Consider the following 15,751-nt stretch of genomic DNA (forward strand, 5'->3'; position numbering starts at 1 on the left):
TTAAAAATACTTATTCAAATACAATTTGATGAATTTTATGCCACTTAACTTTTTATAAATATTTTAAAAAATATCTATGTGAAATCTTTTTAAAAATGTTTACTGTAAAATCTGATGTATTTCTGTACTTTATTTCTGAGGTGAAACAAAAATATTACTAGAATCCAGAGACTGCATCAACATACTAGTTACTACTTGGGTGACTTTTTTGGCCATGGGGTATTTGAGAGGACTCCTGAAACCTGGAAGAATTCAGAATCCTTCAAAACCAGGCAGGAAGAAAAGTTTTAATCAATCTTTTTAGGTGTCATTAATATCAGAGCTATAAAGCCCAGGAAAGAATGGTAATTATTTCTGAAGAAAAGTAATTTTGATATATTCTTGTTTAATAAATATTTATATAGCTATCCAAGATGTTGGAACTAATCACTCTAGTTTTCCTTTAAAAGGGCAAATTTATCATGGTTTTATTTCAAGCTCAGAAATGCAGCATACACAGTAGTGCGATATTTCAGTTCAAATTTATTTGAGCATAAGCTTTCGTGAGCTACAGCTCACTTCATCGGATGCATCTGGTGGAAAATGCTCAAATAAATTTTAGTCTCTAAGGTGCCACAAGTACTCCTTTTCTTTTTGCGAATACAGACTAACACAGCTGCTACTCTGAAACCTGATTTCAGTTCGAGACAGATTCAGACATTTTCATAGGGTCACTGTAAAGCTTCATAGCATAGTATACTGTAAGAAGTGATGATATAAAAAATTTCATTTTCTTACTCAGGAGTTCTGCTCACTGCAGATTGAGTCAGATCTACTCACTTGAGTGACAACAGTAATTTTTTTCTCCTGTTAGCCTCGGAAAGATAAAGCAGTTATGGGAGAGGAAGCTGAATTGACCCTTGCCCTGCACAGGGCCAGCTGCAGGATCTAGGTCTAAACTGCAACTGCAGTTCCAAATGTTTCCTCTGTTCCAAATGTGAGGGGAAAATTTTGCACCACAGAATGTTTATTACTGGTGATGATGCATACAAATAAAGTGAGCTGTAGCTCACGAAAGCTTATGCTCTAATAAATTTGTTAGTCTCTAAGGTGCCACCGGTACTCCTTTTCTTTTTGCGAATACAGACTAACACGGCTGCTACTCTGAAAAATGTTTGATATTTGGATCCCTTGTTGAGTTTGCCAGTCTTACAGTTAGAAAACCCCCCCCCCCCATCTTTTTATATTTGTAAACTGAGCAAATGTGATCTCCAATTGAGAGGTGACAAACAGAAAACCTGCAAATGCCATATTTCAAGTCACATTACAACTGCACTTTTAGGTAGCAAAACCGTACAGAGTTTGGAAGAATGGCACGGGGAAATAACTTGGTGCCTATATTTACTTTACCCAGAATCTCAGCTGCATGAATAGCATGTCTCAGATCACAAGATGGATAGCACTGCACGTAGGATTTAATCATCATTTTTTTTGTTCTTGTTTTTAATTCCTGAACGTTGATCATTTGCGGGATGTTCCCAGGAAACAGGGGCTGGGACTGACCCCTCCAGACTCAACCCACTTCTTGCCAATTCCCTCTCATCCTAGTCGAGTCCCTCCTCCCAGGCAGGCGCCCCCCCATACTAGGGCCGTCAAGCCCTCTCTAAGCCTAACCCCAGAGCCCAATGCTTAGGTCCCCCGGGACCACAGGCTGCAACCCCAGCGCCCCCCCCTGCAATCCCACCTCCTAGTACCAGGCCCCAGCACTGAGCACCAGCCTCCCAGGGCCAGCGCCCGGCGCTTTGGGAGGAGTGAGCCCCGCCCCGCCCCGCATTGCCCCGCCCCGCGTTGCCCCGGAAGCGGAAGCAGTTGGCTTCGCCTCATCCCCCGCCATATTGGATGCTGTGGTGGAGGGTGGGGGGGGGAAAGGCGGAAGGAGAAGACCTGGCCCCGGCTGCAGCGGCTCCGGCAGCTGTGAGTAGCCGATTTCCCCCTCCCTCGGGACAGCGGCGGGAGCGAGGGCCGAGCCGGACCCAGCGCTGAGGCCCCGGGCTGTAGCTGGACGCGGCCTGGACCCCCGAAGGCGGCCGCGGGGCCGGGGATGGTGAGGCGCCCCCCGGGGCGGGGAGCCTCGCCCGGGGCGCCGGGAGCGGTGCCGGGGGGCTGGGCGGGGGGAACGGCCCTCGGGGTGTGACGGGGAAGGAGGGGAGGGCTGCTCTGTGGATGGGGGTGGGCGAGGCGCTTCCGTGCCCCGGGCGGGGGAGCCTCGGGATCTTTCCGGGTCAGCCCCGTGCGGCCCCCTGGAGCCGGCTCGGTGGTTCTTCTCCCGCTGCCCACAGGGGCCGCCTCCAGTCACAGCCCGGGGCCTCCTGCTCCTTGACCTTCTGCTTCAAAGGAGCATTCACGTTGTTCGCTTTTGGGACTCCCCTCTCTCCTGCGTTGCCTCCTTTAATCAGGGTCAAGATTTAACTAACCGTGAACACCCGTGGACGTTTGTTTCTTTAATGACAGTGGGGGTGTAGAGGTGTCATAGAGCTGCTGCTGCTGTTTGGCTGGGAATGCATTTGTGAAGGGCCAGGTGCATGAGGTAGGAACCGAAATCTGTTGTAAAAAGAAAGCTCGCGCGTTGTGGAAACCAGAAGTAAGCTGCCGTGCTTTAAAAAACTTGGGACCAACGGGACGGCCTCGTGCCTTTGGCTGTCCACTGCTCCTTCTAACAGAACATCTTAGGCTATTGCTCGTGAAAGTACGCTCTTCTACTAGCACAGGGAACTGCATCCTTCTCTTCAGTTTTCCTTCTTTGCCTGTTTTGTCTTTAAAGTCAGAAAGATTCCGTAATGTTCAGAGAGTTCTCTGACCTACTTACACTGTGCATGCCATTGGAAGAGATGAATGAAACTCCTTCATTACAAATAAAATAAAATGATCAAGGAAGAGACCCTGCTTTTTCAGAATTCAGGGGTGGACAGTGCTTGCCTAGTAAACTAGAAAATGTAACTTCTCATAGCTCATGTGTTTGTAAGATAAACGTATTTTTCAGGCAGAACAGCAATTTTATAGAGCTATATTTTATGTGCGTAGTACTCTGTTTAAAACTCCAAACTCTATTAAGTTCCTTAGGACAATTTCAGTCTACTCCCTGGCTACTGATTTATTTACTATGCTGGATTTTGATAACATCTCACTGTAAGTAACAGAAGAAATTTAATGCTCTGTTATAATGGTGTGTTATCAAAATTAAGCCTTATTTCCAATTCTCAGATATGATTTAGGTCTGTAATTGTGATTTAGGTCTGTAAATTGTGGACCCTTTTCAAAGCAAATTTCATAAGACACACTCATCTTGAGATACTTACTCCTGGGGGAATTCTGCGCCACTGAAATATGCAGAATTTATGTCCCCCGCAGATTTCTTTGCTTCCTAGCAGAAAAATGACTTTCTGACGGTGAAGCAAAGGGAAGCCACAAGACTAGTCATCCAGCCCTCCCCAGCAGTATATTTCAGGTGCCCAGGGCAGCTGGCAGAGATGTAAATCACTGTGGCGTAGGGGGCAGGACTGGGGCAGATCTGGCTCATGGTTCCTACCCTGCACCAGTCTTGGCTGGGCTGGGGAGGATGGGACTTCCTCTTCCCCTGCATGGCATCCAGGGCCCAGTCAGACCATCCCCCAGCTGCAGGAAACTCTGCAAATTCCCCCAACCCCTACTTTCTGCACCCATCCCTCCTCAGCTGCAGAGGGAGGGATCCCTATACAGAGAGATTCTCCCCCATCCGCCCAACCCCCATGCATCCAGACCCCCTCGTACCCAGGACCCTCCCGCTGAGCCTCACCCCCTCTGCACTCAGAATCCACCTGATGAGCCCTACTCCCCTGGCATCTGGACCACCCCAACGAGCCACCCGGATCCCCACCTACTGAGCCCCAACCAGCTGCACCTGGATCCCCACTCCCCCAGCATCTGGACCCCCCCCCACCCAGATTCACCCACTGAGCTCTGTTCCCCCCCACCCCTCCCCACTGAGCCCCAAGCACCTTCACCTGGACCCCCCTGCCAAGTCCCATTAGCATTGCACCCAGAACACCCCAACAATCCCTTGTGCATCCAGATCTCCCTCGCACCTGGATCCCTGCTGAACCGCCTGCACCCAGATTGCCCCACACAGAACCCTCTCAACCCACACCTGGATCCCCCCCACACTAAGCTTCTCCACACTTGGATCTTGCCATGCTGAACCTGCCTGCCCACATCTGGTGCACCTGGCATGGAGGGGCAGGGCCCTGGGGTGTTTCTGGGGCAGGACCAGTCCTTGCACTATGTCAGGGTTGGATGCAGCCTCCCCGCTGAATCCATGTTCCGGGGGGAGGGGGGTAAGCTGTGCAGTGATCTCCCACCTCTGTGCTGTCAGTGGCCTGTGCTCCCCAGTGCCATGATGGAGCCTCCACATTTATTTGACAAATAAAATTTCCGGAATTTTAAAATATTATGTGCAGAATTTTTAGGTGCACAATGCCCTCAGGAATAGATATTGTAGTTTTAACCACTAATGTTCTGTAAGTTTTGAAATATTGCCACTTGTATGTTTAACTATTAAACATTCATATAAGGAATATTATGTTACATATTTTAAACCTATGCTATTTAAAATGCGTTGAGAGAGGTTTATAACAACATAAATCAGGAAAATATACTTATTTGGTTTTAAAACTATGAATGTGCTAAAAAACTTCAGTGACACTATAGACATTCAGATCTATCCCTGGAATAATAAAAACATTTTTATCAGATGTTCATCCAAGCACTTTTGTTTTTGTAAATTGAATAATAATCACCACTTAATCAGACGTGAAGTTCTTTACTACCCATATTGCAGAACAGAATGCGAAAGAAGGCCCCAATCCTGCAAGAACTAGGTGTCTTTAACTTCATGCATAATTTCAACGGAACTACTAGGCCATGTCTACACTTACAAGCTTACTGTGGCAAAGCTGTACCAATACAGCTGTGCTACTGTAAGAGCACTCATGTAGCTGCATTATGCTAACAGGAGAGAGCTCTCCTGTGAACATAATAAAACCAGCTCAAGGAATGGTAGTAGCTATGTCGGCGTGAGAGTGTCTCCCACCGACATAGCGCTGTGCACACGTGTGCTTATGCTGACAAAACTTGTGTTGCTTGGGGGGTGTTTTTTCACACGCCTGAGCGATAAAAGTTTGCTGACATAAATGTTAGTGTTGACATGGCCCTAGTGTGTGTGTAACTGTGTGCGGGACTGGGATGTTAGATCCTATTGCAGATCTGATTTTCCAAGTCCCCATTGATGATTGAGTAGAAGCACATAATGAGAACATTAAAGATACTCAAGTGAATATTGGTATCATTGACAGAAAGGAAACATTTCTTCCATGATGAAACATTTCCGTCTTTGTAGTCATTCTGGTTCTGCTTTAGATTCACTAGGTTTGAAAAAGTTTCAAAACTATAATAAGGTAGTGCTAATAGAGGAAGTTCTTACGAATAAAAACATGTTGGATCTTTGAGTTTCTATAATGGTATTTCCTCTCCCCACGCTGTGGAGTTAACTGAAGTGAAAAATGTATTTCGTCTCTTTGGCCCTGGATATCAAAAGGACATTTTTGTATCATCAAATTTTAGGAGTCTTTCTTTGGTATACCTAGGATCGATGTGGGGCTGAAGTTCTGGATTCTCACTATCAATCCTCTTACCTCTGATCTTGTGATAGGGACTCCTTCCTATTACTGATTATTGTTCCCATGTAAAAGAGGGATAATACATAGCTTTCAGATTTTTACCATGCACCCAGGGAGAAATTTAGAATTTGTCATTAGGACTGAGAGCTTCCTTCCATCTATTTGTCACTATAATGTAGCATTTAATATAATTTAATCTTCTGTGGTTTACTAATACTTCACCCGTCTCTATTGCTTTAAGATCTTCAGATGAAAAACACTCTCTAAATGTTAATTACTATAGAGCTGAAATTGCTCCCATTATCACATAGAGCAACAAAGTCCTGACCACAGATGGGAATCCAGGAAGTAGTGTGAGGTATTACCTTTGGTGATGTGGCACATCTGCTGCCACTGCTCAGATTCCATATGATTTCGTTTGTGTCTTAAAGCAAACTGCCGAGCTTGTATGTTTTTAACTGAAGGAGTGGAGGAGAATCCTAAATCAAAAATATTGCATTTATTAATGTTTTTCACCTGAGTTCTGGGCCCTGTCTTTTACCATGTGAGAGGGAGTAAGGTAATATAAGCTCTTAAAGGTAATCGTTTTTCCACTGTTGCTGAGATGTTAATTTTGGCAAAGATATGACTGACAACATCAAATGCTTCAAACAGTGCAGGAAAATGTTTAGATGCTTATGATGCCAGTTCTTGGATGGAGCCCAAGGAACAGAAGCCAGAATTGAATTTATCTAAATATGTAGTCACTTACTAATTCTGGGAGGAGAGGGGTCTTAAATAGGTTTCTTAAATTTTGGGTTTGCAGTTTACTTTTAAAGGCTAAAGGTGGGGGGAAGAGTAGTATTAGAGTACATCATCTCCAAATTATTGTTTCCAGTTTGCTCCTCTGATTTCTGGCATATCAAGATGAGAATATCACTTGGATTTCTTGCCTCACTTACTGTTTGTAATTTTTCCTAAAAATGTCTTAGATCCTCTCTCTCCCTTTGTAAAATATACTTAACCCTTTCCTTTCTTGACACTTCCCCTGAAATAGAATGAATGAATGTCCTGTCTTTAAAAATGTTTCACAGAAGATACCTTTTTGTTTCAAACAAGATATCAAATCAGCAAGATGTGAAATCACACACCTGAATGCTGATGCATGTAAAGTATCTTAAAGTTTCACTATATTAAGTTCTTATTTTTAACATGTTTTCTGTATAAATGTCTTGTTTTCACAGCAACAATGTCCGAAGGGGACAGTATTGGAGAGTCTGTTCATGGCAAACCTTCAGTGGTCTTTAGATTTTTCACAAGACTTGGACAGGTTGGTTTTCTGTGAGAGATCATGTTGGGAACTAGTGTCACTGGAATTATACAATTTTTTTTTTTTTAAACTCACGGCCTTCAGTTTCAGTAAAAGGAATAATTAAGTTACTGAGTATTTCAAAAAGTATTTTCCTTAAAATGAGTTTGCTTTTTAGAAATGGATGGTCTCATACCCATGACGACAAATACAAAGACAAATTTAATTAATGTCTCTGGTACTATTTGAATGTTTAACAGTATGTATGAATATTTATTACTGCTTTAATGCCCTCAGCATGCTAGTTGCTCTCAAACGAAGAGACAGTCCAAGAAAGCTTTGTGTAACCATAATTAATTCAAGCATTACTGTTTGCTATTAAAAGCTAAAACTTATGTTTTTACTAAACTGAGAGTACTTAGATAGTAGAGAATAGATTAGACACTATAGTATACAAATTTTTAAAAGTGACGTGATTTTTGCATGTACATATTTTTGGATGAACACCTTAAAGAAGCCTGATTTTTTTTTTTCTTTTTATTGGTGGTGATCAGCACTTTCTGAACATTTGCTCCCTTTACGATGTTCAAAGTTGTACACACGCAATTGCTAATGATTTTTAGAACACAAGCTTTCCAATAGCCATAAAATCTTTTTTGTCCTCTGGTTAGCTTGGGCTCAAAATCTGATTTTGTAAACAGAAGATTTAAACATAAAATTAATGGAAACATTTATGAAACTGAAAAAAAAATCAGTTTCTCTAGTTACAACTTTAAACTGGCAGCCAGTATACTAGTGCATAAGAACCAGAAATTGAGTGACTAGAAATGAAAGTGAAACTGAAATTTGTTAGCAGCGTGTGACCTGAGTAAAATGTAAGCAAGTAACCAGTCTAAATAATGCTAAGTAAACCTGAGTTCTAAAAATGTTTTTAATCTTTTAAACTGATGTTTAACCAAAAAATGTTCCTTAACTTGCGATCTCTCTGATACTCATTTAAATTATTCTATAATAAACCATGTTTGTGTATAAAACATTTTACATTTCATTCTAGATCTACCAATCCTGGCTAGACAAATCTACTCCATATACAGCAGTACGATGGGTTGTAACTCTGGGTCTGAGTTTTATCTACATGATTAGAGTTTATCTACTACAGGTAGGAAAACTAAATTTATTGCATTTGTTACATTTCGAATAACACTAACTGTAAAAGGAATACTTTTTTATTAGATTGAATAATCCATTTCACTAAAACACTTGCCAAGAAATATTGGCTTATATGGGTCAAAGTAAGAATATTTTAAGTTTACATGCATAGACATGGAATGAAATAATAACTTCAAGATGGAAAAAAGTTTGGTAGAATAAACAGATTCCTAAACCAGCTACTTTCAATGTCATGAAGGAGTAATAGTCAAGTACATATGCCTGTCTTTTTTTGGCTACTCATCTTTTCTCCAGGAAAAATAATCACAAGCTTTGGTATGCTTTGTGTGAAGTGAAAGTACCTTGTTTTTTCCTCCAATTAATAGCAATAGTAATTTGAGCTGCTACATCATATTAACAAACTTTAGGCTGAAATGCAATCTTAAAAGGGATGGTTAAGGCTGGCTGTTTTGTTTTGTAGCAGGAGAAGATGGGAAGTGCCACTGTCATGTTCTAATGAAATTGCATAATAAACCTCTTAAAACTTTGTTCATGTTTTAGCTTCGTATTTCAACCTTGGCATCTCATTCAGGTGCCAGCATTCCTCTCCTAGCACCGAACCTATGAAGAATTTCTGCATTACCACTATTTTATCATCACTGGCAAGCAGCAGACTCCATCTCCACTAACTTGTTTTCTCTATTTCATGCCAATCCAAAATTCAGTTAAGCCCTTTAGAACCAGTATTCCCAAAGCTTCCCTAAGCAAGAGTGCAATTCTTTTTTCGTTGCTCAGTGATATTCAAAGAGTAACATACTTCTGATAACTTCAGCAATATCCCATCTGAGTGCTTTACCTTCTAAAGATTAAAACCTCTGAGCCTGAAAATAATACCAAAAGTAATTGCTGGAGGCTGTGAAATTGATTAACAGCATCATAACTGCTGGAGAACTTGAATTTTTGTGAATTTTCTTTGGGTACTTTCCTTCCTGAAAGAACTTTCAGATGATCCAGTCTTGGTTTTCATATGTAAAATTTGGCTGGTATTAGCTATATAGCTCATATGCATTATTATTCCTCTCCTAGGGCCCAATCTGGGAAATATTTGAAATGGAATGTCCTAAACTCTTACTGAGTTTTGTAGGAATTGGAGGCACTAAGTATCTCAATAGGAGATGATCTGCACCAGTACCCTAAACTTACATAGTGGTCAACAGGAGCTGATAGTGCCTAGCACTCTGCAAAGTTATATACCATGTAAATTGAGAATCATTCAAAGGCTAATACATTCAGGTGCCTAGCTGAAGAATACAATACAATTTATTCTGGTATTGCTGCCTTTGGAAAAGTTGGAGGAGAATGAACCAAGAGTTGTGGCAATGTTATCTGTATGTTAAGAGCTTTATCCTACCCCCCCCCCCCCCAAAAGGAGGACAGGTTATTCAGCCATGACTTCTTCAGTCAAAAGAGATTACACTCTGATATCCATGCATTGTGATGTAATCCTTCGATGTCTTTAACAGTGTTGTATGCAATGTAATTGTAGCCATGTCAGTTCCAGGATATTAGAGAGACAAGGTGGGTGAGGTACTATCTTTATCGGACCAATTTCTGTTGGTGAGAGAGCCAGGCTTTGGCACCACATATAATTCTTCAGATCTGTGTGGCTTGAAAGCTTGTCTCTCATCAACAGAAGTTGATCTGATATTACCTCACCCACCTTGCCTCTCTCATGTGTTGTCATACAAACTGACAACTATATCTAGAAATAACTGTATGTCCTGTCAGAGACTTGTTAGATTGTTGTTCCCAGTGTAGTTTATTTGCTGCGAGTAGCTGTTTTACTAACACACTTTGGATGAACTCTAAAATAGAAGTCTAGGACAATTATATTTGATCTTATAACAACAACATTTAAGGGACTTTATTTTACTTATCTTATTTTCTTATCTAATTGCCCTCTCCGGTTTAAGCTGCTGGAACAGATCCCTGCTATATTGTAACTTCCTTAATTCCTTATTTTATTTCTCAATATTCCTGTCCTTAGACAAAATGCATTATGCTTGCATCTTATCAAAAATTAGATTTACTTAGAGACACAGTTGGCTTAAAAAATAATTATTTTTAAATTGGCAGATATCCTTTTCTATTACTAAACAACATAGATCCTTAAACCTGCAAGGACTACAAAAATCTTATCATTATTGTGGTTCTGTACTTCTTGTGCTTGTCTGAGCTTGGACAAAGAAACTGAAGGTGGTGTTTTGCTTACTAGCTCCTAGTTAATGCTGTTGTGTTTTGAATCTTTCTCGTTGCTGGGGAAAGTCTCACTACTCCCTATATCCTAAGCATCTTTTTTCACTTAAATAACATCATAAAATCTTTACTGTTGTTGTTCTTTTATAAAACACTTAATTTACAAAATCTAAACTAAATTTCAAGCCTAACTAAACTTTTGTATTTTTCCTGCTTTGCTTACGTGCCCTTTAATTCATTTAGTCATTTTTTTGTAGCTGTAAGTGAAAGTAGCTAGAAACATTCCATAGTAAATTTTTAGCTTACTCTGTTATAATAAGAAATACTGGACAAAAAGGGAAGTTGAGTTATAGGAACCAACCAACTGCCAAATTGGATCAGATCAACATGGGTGGTTTTTTACCTATTCACACAAATCCTAAATATTTGGGTTTCATGCAAGTGGAGTGTCTTTCACCCATTGTATGTCAACTGTTTTAAAACTGAGTCCAGAAATCTTGTTACTTGTAAATAAAAAAGTAATTAGGGGAAGAAACCAAAAACAGGTTAAACAATTTGTGCTAGTCTTGATAAACAAGTATTTGAAGCTGTTAACTGTGAAGTTTTCTGTCTGACTTTTTTGTTTGTTTGTTTTGTTGTTCTTTCCTAGGGTTGGTACATTGTGACATATGCCTTGGGAATCTACCATCTAAATCTCTTCATAGCTTTCTTGTCGCCAAAGGTAGATCCCTCTCTAATGGAAGACTCAGGTATAGTGGACATTACTATAATTTTGAACGTAAACTGTTTTCCAAATCACTTAACCAGTTTCATCTATCTTCACATGAACAAACGTCTTCAGAGAAGAGTAGAAAATTCTCAATAGTGAGAACAGAGTTTGAATTTAAAAATTGTGCTGTAATAATTATTTAAAAATTAACAGTGCAGGAAGGGTCTTTAATCATGGCCTTCATCTAAGGCAGTGGCTCTCAATCTTTCCAGACTACTACTATACCCCTTTCGGGACTCTGATTTGTCTGGCATACCTCTTCTCCCAAGTTTCACCTCAATTAAAAACTGCTTGCTTACAAAATCAGACATAAAAATATAAAAGTGACACAACACACTAGTACTGAAAAATTTCTTCATTTCTCATTTTTACCATATAATTATTAAATAAATCAATTGGAATATAAATATTGTACGTACTTTTCAGTGTATAGTACAGTAGTGAGCAACCTTTGGCCCATCTGGGTAATCCGCTGGTGGGCCGCCAGACAGTTTGTTTACATTTGCACAGCCACCCGCAGTTCCCAGTGGCCACGGTTCGCTGTTTCTGGCCAATGGGAGCTGCAGGAAACAGCAGCCAGCACATCCCTGCGCCCCACACTGCACATGCGCATATATATATATATATATATATATATATATATAATAAAAATATGGCATCACTCTCAAAACAAATATTATTTGATCAAGCATTAGCAACTCGCCCTTCCGTGATCAATTTTACCCAAATAGGAAACTTGAGCTCTTGCAAGGAACTGTTCTGTTCTGGAGATAGGCTTTGTATATAATAGTGACAGTAGGAAAGAACAGAATCTTTACTAGACTCAATTAAGGGATGATTTACCTTAAAAGATTGATTTGCTTTTTTTATCCAGATGATGGTCCTTCATTACCCACAAAACAAAATGAGGAATTTCGACCCTTCATTAGAAGGCTGCCAGAGTTTAAATTCTGGTGAGCAGATGCATGTGCCCGTTCTCTTAAAAATAAAAAGCATTTACATGAATGTGACAAATCACTTCCAGTGTGTGGAAGGAATTAATTTATGTAATTTATTTTTAAGGCATTCTGCTACTAAAGGCATCCTTGTTGCAATGGTATGTACATTCTTTGAGGCTTTCAACGTTCCGGTATTCTGGCCAATCCTTGTGATGTACTTCATTATGCTATTCTGTATCACTATGAAGAGACAAATCAAGGTAATGTGCTGAGATTGGATTGAATCTTTCTGAAGATAAAATATCACTGCTTAAGAGCGTCTTTCGATGTTGCCAGCCAAATGAGCACTGTGGATGTTTATCTGTATATATAGTATCGCCAGTATTTTTAAACTTAAGTACCTAACCTTAGGCACTCTTCAGCACAAACTGTAATCGGAAATATAAATACTCAATACTCCAGAAAATCAAATCAGCTTAGACACCTAGATATCAAATTATTAGCCCCCTTACGTTCATTCTTCAAAGGATTCAGATTTATCAGAATAGTATCTTCTGAAGTAGTAAATTCCGTGTTTATAATGGATAATATGCACCATTCATCCATGCCATTTCTGCAGTATAATGTGCAAAACTGACTATTGGGATCTCAAATTGGTGATGGGTGTTGTGAAAAACTTGGCATTTTAAAAAAGACAAACGCAGCAAAGTAATTCAGGTTGGCTTTGATACATTTTCTATAGCTTGTTGGTTTGTAAATGGAAACTAAAAATAAAGATTTTGAAAATGTCACATTCTAAATTTTGGGGTAGAATGATTCACGGTTCATGATTGTAAAGTGAAGACTAAGGGAATTACGTTAATACATTTATATTGCTTAATCCTTTCTTGATTAACCATCACAACTATACTATACTATACTGAGTATCTTTTTTTTGTGAAGTTCAAAGTACAAACTCTCAAACAACCCCGTTTAAAGTGTTCAGGATAGTATATACTAATAAATAATACAGGAAAATAGTGCTATTTAAATCCTTTGTAACTGAAAATGGCATCTTATGTTGTTGAAGTTAAACGTTGTACATCTTATGAGTTGTAAATTAGTGATTATGCTGAAGAGCTTTGTGTGTTGTGGCTTAAACTGCATATTTTGTTTTGATAGAAATATCAGATCTGTGAAACAGTTCTGTTTAGCAGCTAAACTGATGTCTTTTTGTTTACAGCATATGGTAAAGTACAGGTATATACCCTTCACACACGGCAAGAGGAAATACAAAGGGAAGGAAGACATGGGAAAGACCTTCGCTAGCTAGAAGTTGAATTGAGCCTGTTGACTGACTCTACATATAACTACAAGAACGGTTTTGAGCCATTGTAACAATGCCTTTTTTCTTCATATAAAGTAATTAAGAGGGTGGTGACAAAGCAGTTGAATTTTCATTTTAAGAGGATGTTTCTATTTTTTGTCTGAAATATCAGTTTCTTGAAGAAACTGGCATTCTAACCAAATAGCATTGGGTTAATTTATCTTTGATAACAAGTTGGAGAATCTTTGGTATCCCATTGATTTTGGATCGTGTTGCTTTCAAGGTCCACTGCAATCATTGTGGCATTGGGGAGGCTAATGGCTACAATTAGGTTTTTTTACATAGTGTTCCTGCCCAGTATGACCCTGAAGTGCTGTGCACATGTGGAGGAAAATAGTAAAGTGGCACACGTGATGCTGTTGTCTGCTTCATAATTGTGTGCTAAGTTCATACAGGTCTGATAGGCCTTAATATATGCAGAATTTCAGCTGACAAGGTACATGCATGGTAGCACTGGAGTGTAACCAAGTTAGTAAAGAGTAGACAGGGTTTTTTTAAAAAAAGATCCTAAATTCTGGTTTTTGCAGAAGGGACATAAAGATTAATATAGGTCATAAGGAAACTCATTTGTGTTAGGTTCTAATGCCAGTTTCGCCATTGCATCTCATGGCAGATGCTGAAATTGGGCTCATTCATAATGACTCAAAACTTTATTCTTAAACTATCATGATTTCTTTTGAGGGCCTGGAATTTATAAATATATATATTTTAATTGTTATTAGTTGGAGAATATTTTGACTTGTTTCTTTGATACTTAAGGTTTTTTTGATTAACTTAAGTTTGCTTCATGCAGCCCCTTGAGAACACACCCAAACTGGCCATAGCAGACAAATGTTTGTGGATTTTAACAGCTTTTCATTTTCTATGAAAAATATAGAAATAAATGACCTGCATGTAAACTTTTTGATGTGATACAGCTACAAACAATTTTATTAAGTGACTTTTTAATTCCAAACTTTATTAAAAGACAGTTGTCCCCCTTTCTTGTTTTAGTCATCTTTATATAAAATATATTGAGCTAATATTTATAGATCTGCCATTTTAAATGGTGTCAACACTTACATTTTCCTCTTATTTTATTCAAGTAACACATTTGCTTTGTTCTTAAGAGATCATTCAGTTGAATTATATTACAGGGGCTAGGATGAGACGAGTCATTTGAATGCACTACATAGTGTAGCGGTAGCTTCAACGGATTCTTGCTATGGAACGCGTACAAAGGAACCCTTTTTGTTTGCTTGTGCAGAATGTAAAGCCACCAGGAAACCCTTGTACACCATTAATTAGATTCAGCCTGTTGTAATCTTGAAAAATGTCCCTTGTTTTTTAACTAGCATTGTGGAAACCAGTGTTTTTATAAAGTAAATTTTGTTCAACCTAAAGTGTCATGCAAATGTGATGAAGAATACTATATAACCTTAAGCCCTTATCACATGCCAATCATGAACACTGTTGCTGCCAAGAAAAACTAAAAGCCCTGAGTTTAAGAAACTGCCTTACAATTTGCCATCATAGTTTTGTAGTTTCACTTCTCATTGTGCCTGAAAGTCAGGGAGATATGTAAAAATAGTAATTGTCTTTGTATTCATTTACCTACAGAATTATTGGAGGCACAAAACAAGTGGCTGGTTGACTCCCTTTCAACATAAAGCCCTAAAGGTGAATTAGAGACTTGTCTATTAAAACTGTAAAAAAGGAATATACTTGTCATTGCAGATTTGAAATGTAGTTCCTTTGCTCAGCTGCTGTTTTCTCTCAGTGGCAGCTCATGATCAATACCTTCTCCTTTACTATTGCTCTAGATAGCAGTAGCTTGCCCCCTATGCACTGAGATTTTAACCATGTTCAAACAGTGAGTAGTATCTCAAGCCTAGGCATGGACAAGTCTAGAACATGGTTTCTTAAAACTAACAAAACAAACAACACCACACGACCTGTGCAGTAGTTGAGTGAACTGTTCTAAACTGTTTAAGCAGGCATTTTCTTAATGACACTTTTACATGTTTTCTTAGTGTTAAGTTCTATCCCTTCATCAGTTTCTGATGAAGAAACCTAGATCTTGACAGATACACGAATAACTCTCTAGTGCAGATTGCAACTGCCTTTTTTCTTGGCAGCATTATCCAACTTCTACCATCAGTAATAGCTTGCTACATGTTTCTATGTGTAATTAAATGTATTGACAGTGATCTCTAAAGCTGCATATGCCTCGAGTCCTGGCTCAGGCCACCTTTCTCCCTTTGCTGCACTGACAGTTAAGTTCAGGAGGGGTTTCCCTAGAAAGCCTTTGATATG

The 15,751-nt window shown here is 39.4% G+C and overlaps 1 protein-coding gene across 3 annotated transcripts; it reads left to right on the plus strand.

Annotated features, from left to right (window-relative positions):
- Positions 1–1,835: 1,835 nt before the first annotated feature.
- On the plus strand, positions 1,836–14,439 carry RER1 (retention in endoplasmic reticulum sorting receptor 1). Of its 3 annotated transcripts, none has more exons than XM_038376585.2 (7): positions 1,836–1,953; positions 6,914–6,999; positions 8,033–8,137; positions 11,033–11,132; positions 12,027–12,105; positions 12,215–12,350; positions 13,313–14,439. In XM_038376585.2, exons 2-7 carry the CDS (start codon positions 6,919–6,921, stop codon positions 13,400–13,402), a joined length of 591 nt encoding a protein of 196 aa, XP_038232513.1. In that variant the 5' UTR covers positions 1,836–1,953; positions 6,914–6,918; the 3' UTR covers positions 13,403–14,439. The 3 variants fall into 3 exon arrangements, with proteins under 3 accessions (XP_038232513.1, XP_038232517.1, XP_043355732.1); XM_038376589.2 differs by having other exon boundaries at positions 1,886–2,083; XM_043499797.1 differs by lacking the exon at positions 1,836–1,953 and adding an exon at positions 2,383–2,566.
- Positions 14,440–15,751: the final 1,312 nt, after the last annotated feature.

The sequence above is a fragment of the Dermochelys coriacea genome, chromosome 18, assembly GCF_009764565.3.
Source record: "Dermochelys coriacea isolate rDerCor1 chromosome 18, rDerCor1.pri.v4, whole genome shotgun sequence".
NCBI lineage: Eukaryota > Metazoa > Chordata > Testudines > Dermochelyidae > Dermochelys > Dermochelys coriacea.